Below are 17570 nucleotides of genomic sequence, written 5' to 3'. Positions count from 1 at the left end.
AAAACGCATATTTAATTCTTTCACGAGCTCTGAGAAAACTTAAACGTTTTACTGTGTTATCACACTTGCACATTAAAATTTTAATATGACTCACATTAATTGTCGCTGGTGAGAGTCCAAATGTGTAATTTGTGTGTTTGAATCTTTTTATATTCAAAATTTGATCTATTTGTTGATAAAAAGGTAGACTTGGTCCGCAAAATTTGATATAAATTGTTTTCTGGCATTAATGCGAAAAATTAATGCGATTTTCTCTTTAATTTTTTAATGTGAAAAATATTTATGCTTTATGGCCTCTACACATTGGGAGCAATTTTCGTCAAAAATTGCATTTTTGAAGAAAATTGTCTGCACAGCTGTAAGTAGAAACGTCAAAATTCTGTCAAAAACTCAATTTTTGACTTCTTTATCAAATAAATAGAAAAACCCCAAACATTAAGTGACTCAAAGACACAAATAACATATTTGGACGCTCACAAGCGACAATTAATGTGAATCACATTAAAATTTTAATGTGCAAGTGTGATAACGCCGTTATAATGAGCATATTCTTATAGGAAATTTACTGCTCTACAACATTGCAGAAGACTATTTTCCCCTATCTCGAAAGAAATGTGATTTTCGAATCATTCTCTAAAAGTCAATTTTGTGGAGATTTTCAAAATTGCTGGGGCAAATTTTGTCAGTCTTCGGATAATTTGTGACGTTTTACTCTCGCGAACGTTAAAAATATCGAATAGACATATTTCTATAGGAAATTTATTCCTCTCCAACTTTGTCGAAGATAACTTTTCTCTATCTTAACGAGAAATGTGATTAAATTGACCGAATCAGTATTGATATTTTCTGTCAGCCAAATATTCCAAAAATAGGGCTCAAAATTTCATTATTTTTTTATTTTACATAATCCTTCTTCGAATCCCTTGAAACTTTGTAAGTTTAAGAAGGTTCATGAATGCTATCTATAATAAAAATTTCAAGCATAATTTGCCCCAGTCTCCCCTACGACTCCAATAGTATTACCGTGTTCATTTCTTATTTTCTTAAAGATTTCTTATAGGCCATCGCCGTCTTAGCGTTGCTTTCCAACCTCCAGGGCAAAACGATGGATAACCCATCTCAAGTTTCGAGTTTACGCTTTTAAATTCCTTTTTATAATTGCCTTTGTCTATGAGCGATTTGATGGCAAGATTGAAGACCTAGCTTTATTAGCTGCTTGGCTATAATTCATCAATAAAAGAAATTAAAAAGAAATATTATTAGAATACAGATAGCCTCAACCAGCTTATATCATTGGAGTTACATTGTACTTGGGGTTACTTGATTCTTGATCATATCTTTGGGAATTACTCTGATGAATTTGGGTAATTTCAACTTCGGATTTAATTACTTATCAAATCTACTTTATTGGTTCACGTTTAAGATTTTTGCAAAATTTAACCTCGAAAAAATCTTACCTTAAACCTTACCTTAAACCTGCGAAATTTATTTAAGATAGGTTTGCAGGATTACGTTTTCTAAAGATCGGTTTTGACAAGACCTAAAAGCTTGGGCTGACCTTTATATTGAAACCGGTGGACGTTTTAACACTTGTTAATATCTAATGATGCTGAAGTTCTCGAAGGACCAACTACAATAAACTCTCGCTTATCCATGAGAACGGAACCTAAATGTCACACGGATTTTAAGATTGATACACGTCAAATCGTTTTAAATCCAACGATTTTTTGTTTACATTGAGAATTTTTGAAGTGAATTCTGACTTGACTGAATCGACATTCTACTGAACATGCGTACTGTCCCAAAAAGTTACAGTGAGAAAGAATTGCAGTAGATAGACCACATTTGTTAACAAAAATTTTAATATTCAACTGTCTCACGAACTTTTTTATGTCACCCGGAATAAGAGTCCAAGGATAAGCGAGAGTCTACTGTATTTAAAAATTGTCTTATTTCAATTTTGGGATAAAATCATCTATAGTACGTAACTGGAAACAACACTGAGAAAAAAAAGAAGCTGCGATTAACTTTTTTTCGTCATAACTTTAACACTTTTTGGGTGTAAAAATATATCAACATTTTTTAATGTTAATTTTACACCTTTTAAGGGTAAAATCAACATGAAAGAAGGGTAACTTTAACCCATAATACACCTAAAAAGGATAATATTTACACCGTTTTCGGATCAATACTGCAGGGTAAAATAAACATTTCCGGAATGTTATTTAAACTTTTTCGGATTTCTCTCAGTGAATGAATCAATTTATATCGCATATTTCCCGTTAGGGTTCTCCTCTCTACGCAAAAATTCCTTACAATCTTTTGTTCTAGTAAAATCGTAATTGAGAACCATTTATATAAGGTATTTAACGTACTTGAAGTTATTTTGCTTTAGTTGTTTTTATTCTTATATACGATTCTTGAATTTTTCGAGGTTAAAAGTTAACCTTTCCGGAAAAACCATATCTTGCAACCGATTTTTAGCAAGATTTTATAGCTTTCGGATTCCAGATTAACATAAAACGTTTTAAGCCGATTATAGAAAAAGTCTTTATAAAGCATATATTTTAATTCGTTTTTTTTTAGTTTTTTTGTACTTCTTAGTGATTCAAATTGGTTAATACAGGGTCAACCGAAAGCACCCAACTTTTAACCGATTTGTGCAAAATTTTCTTGGTTTCGGAATTCCGATTTATAAACCAATTCATATCGGTTATATAAAATTTATTTACAGCACTTTTTAAATATTTCTTATATAGGGGAGACCGGGGTAGAAATAGCCAGGGGTAGAAATAGACAGTGCAATTTTCTAGTCTATCTTAAACAGAATGTTATGAAAACTATTGCTAAATCAATTGAGACGCCTATTCCTATGTTCTCTAAAATATTTATCAGCTTAGGTCTCCTATATTTCAATTTATAAGCATTTTTATAAAATCGACCTAAAACTGTAATTTCGTTGCGTATATTTTTGCATTGGCAATTGAACATCTGAATTTTTAAATTATATATTGAGGCATTATCTTGTTCCTGGTTCATTAGGGTTAATTATCAGATATTTTTGACTTTGAGGATCCAAACCTCCTTTTATATGTATAATTATTATCACTTAAACAGTCCTCGGGGAAGATATAGCCAGACTTTCGGGGCAGATGTAGCCTGTCACACTGGCAACACCAAATGGGGAATAACAGAGGGCACCTCTAATTACTAGTGGTGAAAAACCGGTTGTCAAAACGATTGGAGGTGTTTTTTACTGTGAGCTTCGTGATTGGAAATTTATTAAAAAGTGACTCTGTAAGTACTATTTTAAAAGATTTTTACTTCTTAGGTCTTTGTAATTGTCCAATAATATAATTTACGCATGTACATTTGCATGAAAAGTGTTTACAGTAATTTTGTGTTGTAACCTAACCTCACTTTATGGCTAGTGCAAAAATTATAAACAAAAATTTTGCAGAATTAAGAAAACTGTTTCGGTCGTGGGTGTTTTCTTTTATTCTATTGACGTTGATTTCTATTCCAGTCAAAAATGAGAACTTACACAAGAAAAACCGACCGAGCCGTGATTTCGGAGGAAAAAATGAGAGATGCAATCGAAGACATCCGGAAGGGGAAGAAAAGTATCCGGCAAGCCTCGAAGTACTACGGAATCAATAGAACCACCATATCTCTTTGAATGAAGAGGTTTAAAAAAGAAATGGTTGAGGTACCTCTGCGAATGGGACTAAAAAAGTCGAAGTATTCCTCAAAATATTCCTCCAGACAAATTTTCACCACTGAGGAAGAAAATGTTTTGGAGGAATATTTAATAAAATCTTCGAAGTTAAACAACGGTTTAACCAAGGAAGAAATGCGTGAGTTGGCGTACAACTTTGCCACAAAATCTGACCGCAGGATGCCAATAAATTGGCATTAACCATTAGCCAGTGTGGGGAAAAGGGGACAAAAGTCCACTATTATAACCGGCAGTCCAGAAAAGAGAAGGAAGAAGGAACTTCAGAAGAAGGAGGAACTCCGGAAGAAGAAGGAAGATCACCAGAAAAAGCAGCAGGAACTGTAGATAAAGGAAGAAAAGGAAAAGAAAAAACCTCAAAATAAAAACCCGAAAAGGAAAGTTAAAGTGGAGAAGGAGAATCTCCCTACCATTCCTATCATTAAAAAAGAAGAGGAATAAATGGAATTAAAGAGGAAACATGATTATCATTTGTTGTTTATTTATCCTATTTATTTTTTTTTAATTTTTCGCAATTTACCGCTAAATAATTTTTAGGTGAGAAAGTTCATAAAATCTTATTCACCACTCCTTCTAGTGTTACCATATGTCAGTAAAGTGGTGAAATGGATTTCCTCTGCGAATTTTGCAATCAATTGTGACTCGATTACAAAATGATGTGGAATAGTTATTTCAAGTAATTTCTTACAAATTTAAGTGATTCGCGTAACATTAGTGAGTTTCCGAGTATCAAACGGAATAGTATTTGGTACATCCAATGTAAATGTTGTGTTGAAAAAAATCGTGACTACATTTGCCCCGAAATTGGCTATATGTTCCCCGTACCGGGGAACATTTAGCCAAAGTGCCTTAGTTTTTTTAATTTTCTTCTAGAAGGAAAATTAAGGAAACTACAGGTCTGAACTACACAATCTCCTAAAGCTAATATCCGAGTGTAACTTATGGGGTATAAAAACATTACGCAGACTTTACCATTTTATTACAAATTATGTGTGAAAACGAAAGCTTCATTTGCTGGCTAATTCTACCCCTGTCTCCCCTACTATTCATTAATTCATATCGATTGCGATTGATAGCAAACATGAAAAAATTAACAGTGAAAGGTATTTTTTGAAAAAGATCAAACTTAATCACAACGATTTTACCCATCCATTACATGGCGTTGACCTTACGAATTTGAGCATTTCGCGAAGTGTTTTCCACTTCGTCATCTTTTTCTCATGTTTTTTCTTCATGAAATAGGGACAATTTGTGATCTTTAAATCATTTATCATCACCCGAGAAATGGCTAATGCAAGATCTTCCGCAACAACGGATGCACCATCGTCTATCATCCGCACGGGATATGTATTGATGGTGACCCAGTTGGTAAATAGGATCACATGATCCCTTAAAATATCTAAAAAATCACAAAATTCAAATCAAACAAAAATTTCAGATCCTAGGAGTGTTTGTTGTTGGATTATTTTGGTACAACATCAATGAATACAAGGTCCTTTCTGATATGACCCCCATCAGGTTGATTTTCTTGGTCACCCCCGGAACTTTTATCATTGGCAATTTTTGCTTTCTCTGTGCCAGTTTCATCACAATCAAATCCGGAGGGATCATCTTCCGGACAAGCCTTGTGAGTAACTCAAATTTAAATTTTAGTATAATGTAATTTATATTACGTTTTTTTTTTTTGCAATTTAGGACTTGATCTATCACACCGTGGCCTTCATAGCTTATCTAGCGGCCTCCATTGCCTTTTTCGTGGAGATCTTGACAACTCTATGGCCTTCAAATTCGGTCTACAACTGCTATCTAACATCATCAGTGATTGGAATTGTTGTATCCGGACTCTATTTCATAAGTGCATTCCTAACATTTAAATTCTACCGACATGTCTAAAATTTAAAGTAAGTTGTAGCACTAACAAAGGGGAGCTGGATGATTTTGCATGTGACAGTTTCATTCATTAGAGCTTTAAACGGAAAAATTATTGTTCTTATGCTGAAAATACATTTTTCCTACTAAAAACTAAAAGAATATAAATAAATTGATAGTATTACAACAATGGAGCTATAAAAAAGATTCTCAATTACGAAATATACGTTCTTTTTAATACAAGAATGTTGAATGAAAATTTATAAACAAACATTTGCCTTTAACACAGTCACATATTTCACACTGAGAAAAAAAGAGGGTGCGATTAACTTTTTTTTCTCATAACTTTAACACTTTTTTGGTGTAAAAATATATCAACAACATTTTTTAATGTTAATTTTACACCATTATAAGGTAATTTTATACCTTTTTAAGTGTAAAATTAACATGAAAAGGGGTAACTTTAACCCATAATACACCTAAAACGCTTAATATTGACACCGATTTCCGATCAATAATGCAGGGTAAAATTAACATTTCTGGAATGTTATTTTGACTTTTTCGAATTTCTCTCAAGTGCAGTGTAGGAATAATCCATCTGAAAATTAAATTGAATTTTCAAATTGAAAAAATCCTAGTGTGATAGCACGGTAAGGGGTCACGATAAGACCACGTAAATATTCAAAAATTTATACGGGCTTCAGACCTAAGACTTAGCCATATAGCTTAACTGCTCTAATTTGTTATCAACTCCTTTTTTGGAAAGATTTAATTTAGGACTGGATTATTAAAGATAAGTAATCTTTTAGCTTCTCAAAAAGCAATAAAATTGCACACCATTTAGTATTTTCAGACCTTTGGGAGCTAGGCTAAAGCTCTAGCAGGGGCCCATCAAGCCTAATAAAAAGTGAAGCAATTTTTCACTTTTCCTTGTAAAAATTTTGCAGATATTTCACCGAGACTTAAACAAATTTGCTCGTAGTTCTTGTATAATTTTGGCGAACATTATGAAATATGTATTTTTAGATAGCTTATAATGGACGATTTCGAAATACATCAGACTGATAAGTCAATTCTCTTTAGGAAAAAACTTGCCAATAATTTTCAGTGCCTCTATGCAAAAACGTATGGAAGAATGAAATGTCGAGAGGCCCCTGCCTCTAGTCTGAAAACCGCTTTAGATTTGCAAAATTATGACACTTATGACAAGTTATGACACTCATACGCTGAGAAAAAACTGGGGTACGATTAATTTTTTTTCCTCATAACTTTAACACTTTTTGGGTGTAAAAACATATCAACATTTTTTTAAGTTAATTTTACACCTTTTAAAAGGTAAAATTAGCATAAAAAGGGTTAATTTAACCCCTAATACACCTAAAAAGGGTAATATTTACACATATTTCGGATCAATAATGCAGGGTAAAATTAACATTTCCGGAATGTTATTTTAACTTTTTCGGATTTCTCTCAGTGTAGAAGTATCGTTAAATCGTCGCTTTCTTCAATAAGTGTTGTATAATCTATAAATTCGTCTATTTGCATACAAAACTAACTGATATACTGCTTTCAATGATATTATTTAATTAACCTAAAATTGACGGAATATATTGCTTCCTCTTTGACTTTAAGTTATAAAAAAAAAATATGAATGTCTTATCTCCGCTCTCCTAGAATTTATTTAATTTTTCATGTTGTTTTTTTGTGCATTTTTGTTGTGTTCTCTAAAAATAGAGTATACTAAAAATAGACTTAAGAATATGCATATCGCGTAACTCGGTGTCGCACTGTACTTATCCGCGAGTGTTGTAAATGTTTCCCAAGAGATGCCATTAGTGATTGAACAGCTGAGATATCAACCATATACGATCGAATGATATCTCTTTTATAACGATCATTAATACTATTTTAATAAATCACAGAGATCTAGAGCCCGGCGCACAGAGGGTTTCGGCGGCGGCGCCAGAAGTTTTAAAATGGTTCAGCGGCGGCTGGCGCGCCGGCGCGCAGCCGAAGCAGTTGGCGGCGGCGCGCCAAGCGCGCCGATTTTTTTCTTCATTTTATTAACACTAAACATACCAAGCCCGGTCAAATTGACCTTTTGGACATATTTCTAATATTTACGTAGACTAGACGTTCAATTGCCACTACCTTAAGTGCATGACTTTTCTTAATATGTCCATATGATATATTTTTGAGTATTTGTTTTTTATTTTGTTTTGTCTTTTTCGAGAAACTTTTTCATGTGCTCTACCTACCACGACCGGTCAATTTGACCGATTTGACATAGGTAATCATCTACTATATACTATCACTATCACCTACTTTCACTCTTGGATATTTTAGAGAGGCCCCTAGAGTCCATTTCATCTATTTACAGCAAAGTCAACCAACCCCTCCCTCCCCCAGTTAGTAAAAAATCAGTCAGAGGGAAGAATTTTTTTCTGAATTATTTTTTGGCCAAAATAATAGAACTAGCCACTCAGAATGTTCTGACAACCCCCCCAAAAGTTAATGCAAGGAATCCAAATACAATATGGATTTTCTTTTCATCCCACTCCTTCACCTCCAGAAACCACTCTTTTGGAAATATCTTAAAAACTAATTCATCGATTTCTTTCATTTTTGGAGATGTTTTAGACGGACATTTCGTTCTCAGACACTAATTCTCTCTGAAAATTCCTTCAGGGGTTTTGCAAGGTCAGTGGTCAATTGGTACTTAGGAATCAAATCAATGCTTAGGAAATTGGATTTTCGACGGATTTGGACAAAATTTCATTTATTTTGAGAGATCTAAAAATCTTGTATAAGCCTAAAGCAATTTTATTCAGTTTTAGAATATTATAGAACAACTAAAATAGTTTAAAAATACTGACCTTAAAAGCTGAAAGAAAGAAGTTTTGGGGAGTATTGGTGCCTAAGGACGAAATGTCCGCCTTGACTACCTCTAAAACATATCCAAAAATGAAAGGAATCGATGAATTAGTTTTTGAGATATTTCCAAAAGAGTGGTTTCTGGAGGTGAAGGAGTGGGATGAGTAGAAAATCCATATTGTATTTGGATTCCTTGTATTAACTTTTGGGGGGGTTGTCAGAACATTCTGAGTGGCTACCTCTATTATTTTGGCCAAAAAATAATTCAGAAAAAAATTCTTCCCTCTGACTGATTTTTTACTAACTGGGGGAGGGAGGGGTTGGTTCTCTTTGCTGTAAATAGATGAAATCGACTCTAGGGGCCTCCCTAAATCATCCCAGACTGAAAGTAGGTGATAGTATTGTCTCTGATAGCATTCATCAGTATCCCAAAGCACAAGTTTGCAAGGGTTAAATAAATTATTATTATTATTCATCAGTATCGGTCAATTTGACCGGGTATGGTAGGAATAGGTATAGAAAAATCTCGGTAGGTTTAGTGTTAACAAAATATAGGTACGTGAAATTCTTAACTAATTCACAATTTTGATCCTTAATTTTTAGAATACTTCGCGTAGATAAGGATCTATTCTTTTCTTTTAGGTAAAAACCCTATCAAAAAACACAAATTATAACGGTTTTTTCATAAGTTTTTCACAAAGTCTATCTTCAAGTCGTCGACATAAGATACTTTACCTTATATGGAAAATAAAAAAAATAGGCATTGAATAAACGAGCAGTAAAAAGTCAAATTTGGTCAGCAAAAAATTCGAAATGATCAGTAAAAAATAAAAAAAAGACAGCTAAAAGTTTAAAAAGATCATTAAAAAAATTAAAAAAAGAGCAGTACTTTATTAAAAGCGGTCAGTAAAAAATGAAAAGCGGTCAGCAAGAAATTAAACATGATCAGTAAAAAGTAAAAAGTGATCAGTGAAAAATAAAATATGGTCAGTAAAAAATTAAAAATAAACAGTAAAAAATAAAATTTGATCAGTAGAAAATCAAAAGTGGTCAGTAGAAAATAAAGTGGCCAGTAAAAAATTAAAAATTAGCAATTAATAATAAAATGTGGTGAGTAAAAGATAAAAAGTGGCGAGTAAAAAACTACTAATGATTGGTTAAAAAAAATAAAATTTGATCAGTAGAAAATAAAATGTTATAAATAGAAAATAAAAAGTGGTCAGTAAAAAATTAAAAATTATCAGTAAAAAATAAAATTTGATCAGTAAAAAATAAAGAGTGATCAGTAAAAAATAATAAGTGGTCAGTTAAAAATTTAAAATGAGCAGTAGAAAATAACATTTGATTGGTAGAAAATAAAGTGGTCAATAAAAAGTTCAATAAAAAACAACAAGTGGTCAACAAGAAATTGAAAATATTCAATTCCGTAAGAAATTGGTCAGCAAAAATTAAAAATGTGCAGTAAAAAATAAAATGTGGTCAGAAAATATAAAAAATGGTCAATAAAAAATAAAAAGTGGTCAATAAAAAAATAAAAATGAGCAGTAATTTTCAAGTGAAATTTCGCAAATCTTGAGCCTAAAGGAGACTTTAATAGGGTGTAAAGTATGAGGCCTCTATCTCTCATAGTTTCCAAGGGTTTGCGGAATCTTTGTTTTTTCCATTTTGTTTTTTCCAATTTTTCTTTGGAATCTTTGTCTTCGGTAACCTTTGTTTTTTGGAAACTTTGTCTTTGGAAATCTTGTCTTTTATATATTTTAAACAAATATATTTTATTAAATAAAATAATGATATCACAATGGTGTTTTTTGAAGTTTTTAGTTTCGTCCTTCAGGTCAAAGGGAAATTTTCTGTGTTTTGGGAAATTGTTAGTTTCGTCTTTTGGGGCAAAGGGAAATTTTCTGTGTTTTGGAAAGCTATCAGAATCGTCTGTCGGGGCGGGGCAAAGGAAAATTTTGTTTTGGGAAATTTTTAGTTTCGTTATTTAGGGCAAAGGGAAATTTTCTGTGTTTTGGGAATTTACCAGTATCATCTGTCGGGGCAAAGGGAAATTCTCTGTTTTTGAAAATTTTTAGTCTCGTCCTTTGGAACAAGGGTGTTTTGGGAAGTTAACAGTATAACCTATCGGGACGAAAGGAAATTTTCTGTTTTTGGGAGGTTTTTAGTTTCATACTTTGGGGCAAATGGAAATTTTTTGAGAAAAAGGAAATTTTTGGAAATTTATAAAATATACTTGTGCAAAATTTGTTACAGACAAAATTTCTGAAAATTGTGAAAAATGTATGAAAGACAACATTTCCAAAGACAAAGTTTTCAAAAAACAAAAGTTACCGAAGACAAAGATTCCAAAGGGAGAATCTTTGGGAAAAACAAAAGTGTAAATAACAAAATGGAAAAAACGAAGATTCCCGATCCCGAAGGAAATGCACCACTATAAACTGATTTAGGATTATCACTGGCCGCTGACCAATTTATATTTTTTACTGACCAATTATAATTTTTACTGGCCAAATTTAATTTTTTACTGACCACTCTTAATTTTTTACTGACCTCTTTTAATTTTATGTTGACCACAATTCGTTTTTTACTGACCATATTTTATTTATCACTGATCACTTTTAATTTTTTGCTGATCAATTTTGATTTTCTAATGATCAAATTTTATTTTTTAGTGACCAATTTTTATTTTCTACTGCTTGTTTTTAATTTTTTACTCACCAAATTGTATTTTTAACAGACCACTTTTAATTTTTTACTGACTAATTTTAATTCTTTACTGACCACTTTTAATTTTTTACTGACCACATTTAATTTTTTACTGTTCACTTTTAATTTTTTACTGGCCAATTTTTATTTTTTACTGACCACTTTTCATTTTGTACTGACCAATTTTTATTTTTTACCGACCACTTAATTTTTTACTGACCTCTTTTAATTTTTTGCTGACAAATTTTTATTTTTTACTGCTCCTTTTTAATTTTTTGCTGACCACTTTTTAGTTTTTACTGCTTTTTTAATTTTTTTGCTGCTCATTTTTAATTTTTTGCTGATCAACTCGAATATATCTACTGATCAATTCGAAGTTTTTACTTACCAAATTTAACTTTCTACTGACCAAATTTAACTTTTTACTAACAAAATTTTACTTTTTACTGACAAAATTGAAAATTTTTGCTGATTATTTCGAATTATTTGCTGATCAAATTTGATTTTCTGCTGACCACTTTTGACTTTTTACTGACCATTTGGTTTTTACCAAAAAAAAAAATATTGAAATTATGGACCCTTTTTTGGAATATTTTCCTTACAATGAACATCAATATTGACTAAATTAAAATATATTTGTCGTTAAGAAATAGAAAAAAAGATCTTCGACAAAGTAGTAGGTAAAGAAGTAAATTTCCTATCGAAATATATAAACTAGATAATTTTTCCATTTTCGTGAGCAAAATGTAACAACTTATGCCATGCTTTGATACTACCCCAGCAATTTTTAGAAACTCCACAAAATAATCTCATAGAAAATTGCTCGAAAATAACATTTTTTAGATAGGGGAAGTGCTTATAATTTTGGACAGTCTGCTTATAAGCATCGAAGTTCCAAGTTTGAAGTTCGATATTTTCTATACTAATTGACATTTCTTGTTACTCTCTTTTCAGAAGGGTTGTTTAGAAACTTAGCAAGCTATTTATCGTCTTATTTTTATTAAAATTAGTTTTAATACGTTTAAAAATGAATTGATATGTAGAAGTGACTTTGGCTCTTATTTTGGACAACTTGTTTATTAATTTGTCCAACTTGGCTGTAAATTTGGACAGCTAATCCGCCTCAATAGGATGCCCATTGTTCTTCATTTGATGAACCAATCTTACCAAGTCCTCTTCCTGTTCATGTAAGGGAAACGTAGAATGTCACATGAAGCCCGGAAACTTTCCATATCATTCATTAAAATGAGTTGACTTCGATACTCCAAGTACGTGCGGAGTCGCTCATTCCCTGACCTTCCCGGGAGCCTTTCAAGGCATTTCTCGCTACATCTCTTTCGTAGAGATGATGCTCCTTTGTTTCTCCAGGCATTTGTCCAACCTAGTCATCACAAAAGCTAAAACTTCACGAAATTTCGTGAGAAAAACACCTGTCCAAAATAAGAACCATCACCTCACTGGTGAATGTCTTAAAAAATTTCCCATTTTTCACACGAAAAATATAATTCACAAGGCAAATCTCACTTCAGGTCAAATGTACAAATCATCAGTAACGTGAATCAACACAATATTCAATGAATATTCAATAATATCACTAAAAAACAGCGAACAAACTTTGTTAGTACTTCACCAAAACTAAATAAGACTGAAGTAAGCCACGAAGTTCTGTCATATTTCTCGTAAGCAATTGCTCACACTGAATTTTCAACAAAGCAATTTCAACTCAAATCATATTCAAATTTTAACGAATTTAGTGTTAAAATCTTCCAAAAAGAACAAATATTTAGATAGAATTCATTATTCATCAAATATTGGAATAAAAATCCATCATTTTAATCAATTTATTTTTAGTGTCCAATGTTATCCTCAAAGTGTCCAAAATAAGAAACTGGACAAAATTATGAGCCTTTCCCCTAGAGGAAAGTGATATTCAGCAAAGTTCTATAGCGTTAAATTTTCTATAAGAATTTTCTAATTACATATCACTCGGGTTTGCATAAAACGCATAAACAAAAAAAAAAACAATCTGAAAAACAAAAAATTATGTTAAACAAAAAAAGAACAGTCTGAAAAACAAAAAAACAAAAATTTATGTAAAAAAATAAAGTTGCAGTGTGGCGCCTACTGGCGCTGCGCCGAATTATTCTTGGCGGCGCGCTCGGCGGCGCGCCTCAAAAATTTTTAGGCGGCGGCGGCTAGGAAAAAAGTTTGGCGGCGCGCTAAAAACGGCTAACAGTCGGCGCGCGCCGGGCTCTACAGAGATCATTAATAGACTAAAAAGAATCTAATCCTTTTTTAAGGAAAAAAATAAACAAATAATAGAAATAGCTAATTCTCGATCATGTAAGATCAATCTGAAATACCTTCATTAGAATTTGTATAAAAAGCATCCGGGAAAAAATAAACAGAGAGTTTATTGACACGGTGCCTCTAGCCAATGAATTCTTTGAATATCTTTCCTTGTATTCTTGACATTGTCAACAATCCCCCGTGTAGAGTTGTTGATGATGGAGTGCGAAAAGATTGTCGCTTTCGGGATGACAAAAATAGATCGGGAGAGGAGACACACACGCAGTGTCAGGAGAAGATGCGTGAACTCCGGAGGGAAGAATGGAAATTGGGGGATTCTGGGTGTTTAGTATTTTTAGCGTATGTACCACAATGAGTCAACAGCAGTACTCCGTGAAATCTTGGATTAGTAACATTGTGCCTGGAAACTTTGTTCCTTCTGAGGATATTTTAGTGATCTTTTGAGTTAAATTTTTGCTATTTTGTGTAAAAAAAAATATGCCACAAACTGTGATAACAATGAGACCAGTCAATCGGGAGACTCCCATCCGGACAGGGATTAAATTGTGCTACTGCCGGATGTTCCATTGTCTCCAGCCTGGCTTCTTTACATCAAAGTACGGGCTTTTGAAGCTATTTGAATGCCTCATTGGGATCTTTTGTCAGAGTCTTGTCTTCACATTTGGCTTAGAAAATGCCAAGAAGGGCTTTGGATGGGATCCATATTTTGCATTCCTCTCAGCCACATCAGCCTGTCTTCCTACAACAGCTCTCCTCTTAATTTGCTACACCTTCAGTGTCAATACATTTAAACTTGTGCGATCTTCAATCTTCGAGATCGTCTTCAATATCTTCTGTGCCTTCTTCTACATCAGTGCATCTGGAAGTGTAGCTTATCGTGAGCAATTCTACCAGAATTTCTCCAAATTTTTCACCGGACCCGGAGATTACACAAGTTTAACAACTCTTTATGTGAGTTTGATCATATCCTTTTTTTAACCGTCTCTGTGATCTTCAATTGATCTCTACCGATCTTCCCGATTTTTATCTTTCTTCCAGTACATGGGCGGCCTAATGACAATAATTTATAGTTACGATGCATTTCTCGCATTCAGAAGTTACAACGGAAATTCATGATTAATTTCAACGCTGCATTAGCATGAGTCTACGATCTCTATAATAACTCTTCTATTTTTAAAATACCAAATAAAAACCAATATATAATGCATATATTTGTGAAAAGTCATTAAATTGTACTGCAAAATTCCAACGAAAAGCCATAAATATTTCTTTTTTTTCACAATCAACATGCATGCTTGATGTTTTATTGAACTTGACCACGAAAAAGTTGTCTCTTTGATTGAAGTCGTGCCTTTTCACACATCCAAGGGAAAAATCAATGGCAATTACCGTGAAAAAAAACTGAATCAGCAAGAAATTAGCCGTGAGAGAAAAATTGCAAACAAGTTAGGCGATTTATCAGTGTTTATATAGCCGTATATATCTAATTGTGCAATAAAACTACGACTAATTTGTTGTAAATTGTGTAATTTTCGAAAATGTCTCGGCATTTCCTCAAGATCACTCGCAATCACGATCGTGCTGTTATTGCTCCAACATCAAAGATAAAGCAATGCAAATAATTTCTCAAAATTAATTATAAATGCATTAAAAATTTATTGGTTTAGGTTCAATAAAGCGAAGAATGAGATTTTCTTGAGAATGAGTTTTTTTTTCTGCCAAGAAGCATTCTTTAACTAATCTTCATTATTTAAAAAAAATTAAGAATAAAATACACAGAAAAAATTTTAGTTTGTAAATGTTGGTGAATTTTTACCGGGGATTACGAAGTGTTCGTAAATCGTGTAAACTATCTAATAAGTTCGTAAAAGTTTGTGTGCATTTTTTTTCGATAAATATTATTCATAATATGAACTCTTTAATGAGCATGTTTTGTTCTTTTACAAACATTTGTAAATGTTCGCAAAACACACAAAAAAAGTTGGTAAAATTTTGTCATTTGTTTGTAAAATTCTGCCAGATAAAAATTCACAAACAAATTATTATAAAAGAACAAAAAATCTTCGTTAAATGATCAACTTACAAATTATGCTCGTGAAAAAGAAGTAGGGTGAAGTGGGGAACCTTTGAAAGTGGGGTACCTTTGAAATTAAGATTTTTCGCCTATTTTTAAATAAAATTGAGCCTTATCGTGATATAATTTAGCTGCACAAACAGATTGAGAAGTTAATTAACATTATGATATGACTTAGTTTCACTTTAACATAGGGGAAAAATCGCAATTTCAAAGGTGCCCCACTTCCCTCTAGCTTTCAAATTTTTTTTAGTAGGTTCCACGACTGACGAGCGTTTTGTAAGTCTCCAGTGGAACAAACATTTACAAACTGTTTTACAACATTTTTTCTGTGTACATTAACATTTCTAGAAAATTCAAGCAATAAAATAATTTGAAAAATTATTAAAAAAAAAATAGTTAAGCCAATTTGTGGGACTTCTTTTTTCTGTTGAAGTTTTTTTTTTAATCTGTAATTCCTTGTTATTTGCAGTGCATTAGTATTTAATAGCATAAATCCCTAAATTATTACTAGTAACGATTTTAGGCCACGCCCCCCCCTCCCACAGCAGGACTAAAGGGAAATTAAAAATAATTTAATTATAAAAGGGGGAGATGGGGCTACTTTGATCAGTGGAGTTACATTGATATACGATTTTTTCGCAAATTTATAAAGGAAACTGAGATTTACCGTAATGTAATTTAACTTTAACTCTACAAAACAGTTGTGAAACTAAATAATATAATTGTAAGGCCCATCTACCTTTAGAAATATGCGAAAAATCGTATATCAATGAAACTCCCACCTCCTCTTACTTAGGCCTTTCGAAGTTTTTGCACGAAGTTGCTCGCGAAAAGTGTAACATCGCATCGATTTTGATAATAATTTCCTTCATTTTCTCTCCTAATTGGAATTCTAAATATATGACAATTTCTTTTCTTAGAGAGTTAATCTATAGAAGTACAAAGAGTTTGTAATGAATTAATTATAAGAATTTAAATATAGTGATCGTTATGCCTTATGGCCTATAGGGGAAACTGGGGCACCGCCAAACACGGGGTACCACCAAACACAAATTTTTATTTCTAAACTACTTGGACTATCTCGACCATTCCTTCAATGGACAAGCATCCCAATAGTGCCTATAAATTCCTATAGGTCTTATCCTCTGAAGTCGAATATCCGATTAAAAAATCGCAGTGTTTGGTGGTACCCCGTGTTTGGTGGTACCCCGTGTTTGGTGGTACCCCGTGTTTGGTGGTGCCCCAGTTTCCCCTACATACTAGGAACAATTTCTTTAAAAAATGCCTTTTTAACGAAAATTTCCCCTATCCTCGTAGGCAGAAACGTCAGATTTTTTTTAAAGGCAATTTTTGACGAAAATTGCTTCTAGTGTGTAGACACCATTAGACAGACTTATGGCTTATGCCGAGAGACGGCTTAGTGGGAACCTGATGGAAATGTAGTCTTAATCATTATTTTAATTGCTTTTCAGATAAGCCGTCTCTCAGCTTAAGCCGTAGGTGCCCATTATTCCTAGTACATTAATTGAATGGATTAATGAAGTGATGCAAACGAATTCTTACTAGAAGGAAAATAGTGAAAAAAATATTAAGCAAACTACAGTATTTGATATAATACAAGGGAGCGTGTCCCTTCAGATTGTACTTATACTGACGTTTTACTTACGTAAATATGACCTCGGGAAAATTACATAAGACTTCTAATCAAACTTTAGAGAATGACGTGCTTTTTAAGTTAATGTCCAATGCACAATAACTTTTGTTTAGTAAACATGTTTTTGACATTTCAATGAGAATGAGGGTCTCTACACATTGAAAGCAATTTTCGTCAAAAATTGAAGATTTGACAGAACCTCGACGTTTGCACCTACCTGTGCAAACGATTTCCATCAAAAAAGCAATTTTTGGTGAAAACTGCTCCCTATGTTGGAACATGAAATTTCCGGTGGTCAATTTTCCGATCCGAATACTTACTTAAGGAACCAATATTTTTCTCAA

The 17570-nt window shown here is 32.7% G+C and overlaps 3 protein-coding genes across 3 annotated transcripts in view; 2 read left to right on the top strand and 1 right to left on the bottom strand.

The window, feature by feature from the left end:
- LOC129808107 (acyl-CoA-binding protein) overlaps positions 1-17570 on the bottom strand; it is a 41792-nt gene that overhangs the window by 7320 nt on the left and 16902 nt on the right. The gene's annotated exons all lie outside the window — the stretch shown is intronic.
- LOC129808111 (uncharacterized) lies at positions 4628-5927 on the top strand. Its single transcript, XM_055857830.1, has 3 exons — positions 4628-5104; positions 5175-5363; positions 5432-5927. The coding sequence occupies exons 1-3, from the start codon at positions 5021-5023 to the stop codon at positions 5627-5629; spliced, it is 471 nt and encodes a 156-aa protein (XP_055713805.1). The 5' UTR covers positions 4628-5020; the 3' UTR covers positions 5630-5927.
- On the top strand, positions 13694-14781 carry LOC129808109 (protein singles bar). The gene is made up of 2 exons (XM_055857826.1): positions 13694-14446; positions 14534-14781. The coding sequence occupies exons 1-2, from the start codon at positions 13973-13975 to the stop codon at positions 14609-14611; spliced, it is 552 nt and encodes a 183-aa protein (XP_055713801.1). The 5' UTR covers positions 13694-13972; the 3' UTR covers positions 14612-14781.

Source organism: Phlebotomus papatasi, chromosome 3 (assembly GCF_024763615.1).
Source record: "Phlebotomus papatasi isolate M1 chromosome 3, Ppap_2.1, whole genome shotgun sequence".
NCBI lineage: Eukaryota > Metazoa > Arthropoda > Insecta > Diptera > Psychodidae > Phlebotomus > Phlebotomus papatasi.
Note: the sequence above shows the minus strand (reverse complement) of the source record. Positions and strands in the feature narration are given on the sequence as shown.

Excerpts from the sequence above, each read along its gene's own strand:
- LOC129808111 (XM_055857830.1), top strand. The coding sequence starts at position 5,021 with ATGGCTAATGCAAGATCTTCCGCAACAACGGATGCACCATCGTCTATC. Across the intron at positions 5,105-5,174 it reads TATTGATGGTGACCCAGTTG|ATCCTAGGAGTGTTTGTTGT; the intron begins GTAAATAGGATC and ends CAAAAATTTCAG. Across the intron at positions 5,364-5,431 it reads TCATCTTCCGGACAAGCCTT|GACTTGATCTATCACACCGT; the intron begins GTGAGTAACTCA and ends TTTGCAATTTAG.
- LOC129808109 (XM_055857826.1), top strand. The coding sequence starts at position 13,973 with ATGCCACAAACTGTGATAACAATGAGACCAGTCAATCGGGAGACTCCC. Across the intron at positions 14,447-14,533 it reads CAAGTTTAACAACTCTTTAT|TACATGGGCGGCCTAATGAC; the intron begins GTGAGTTTGATC and ends TCTTTCTTCCAG.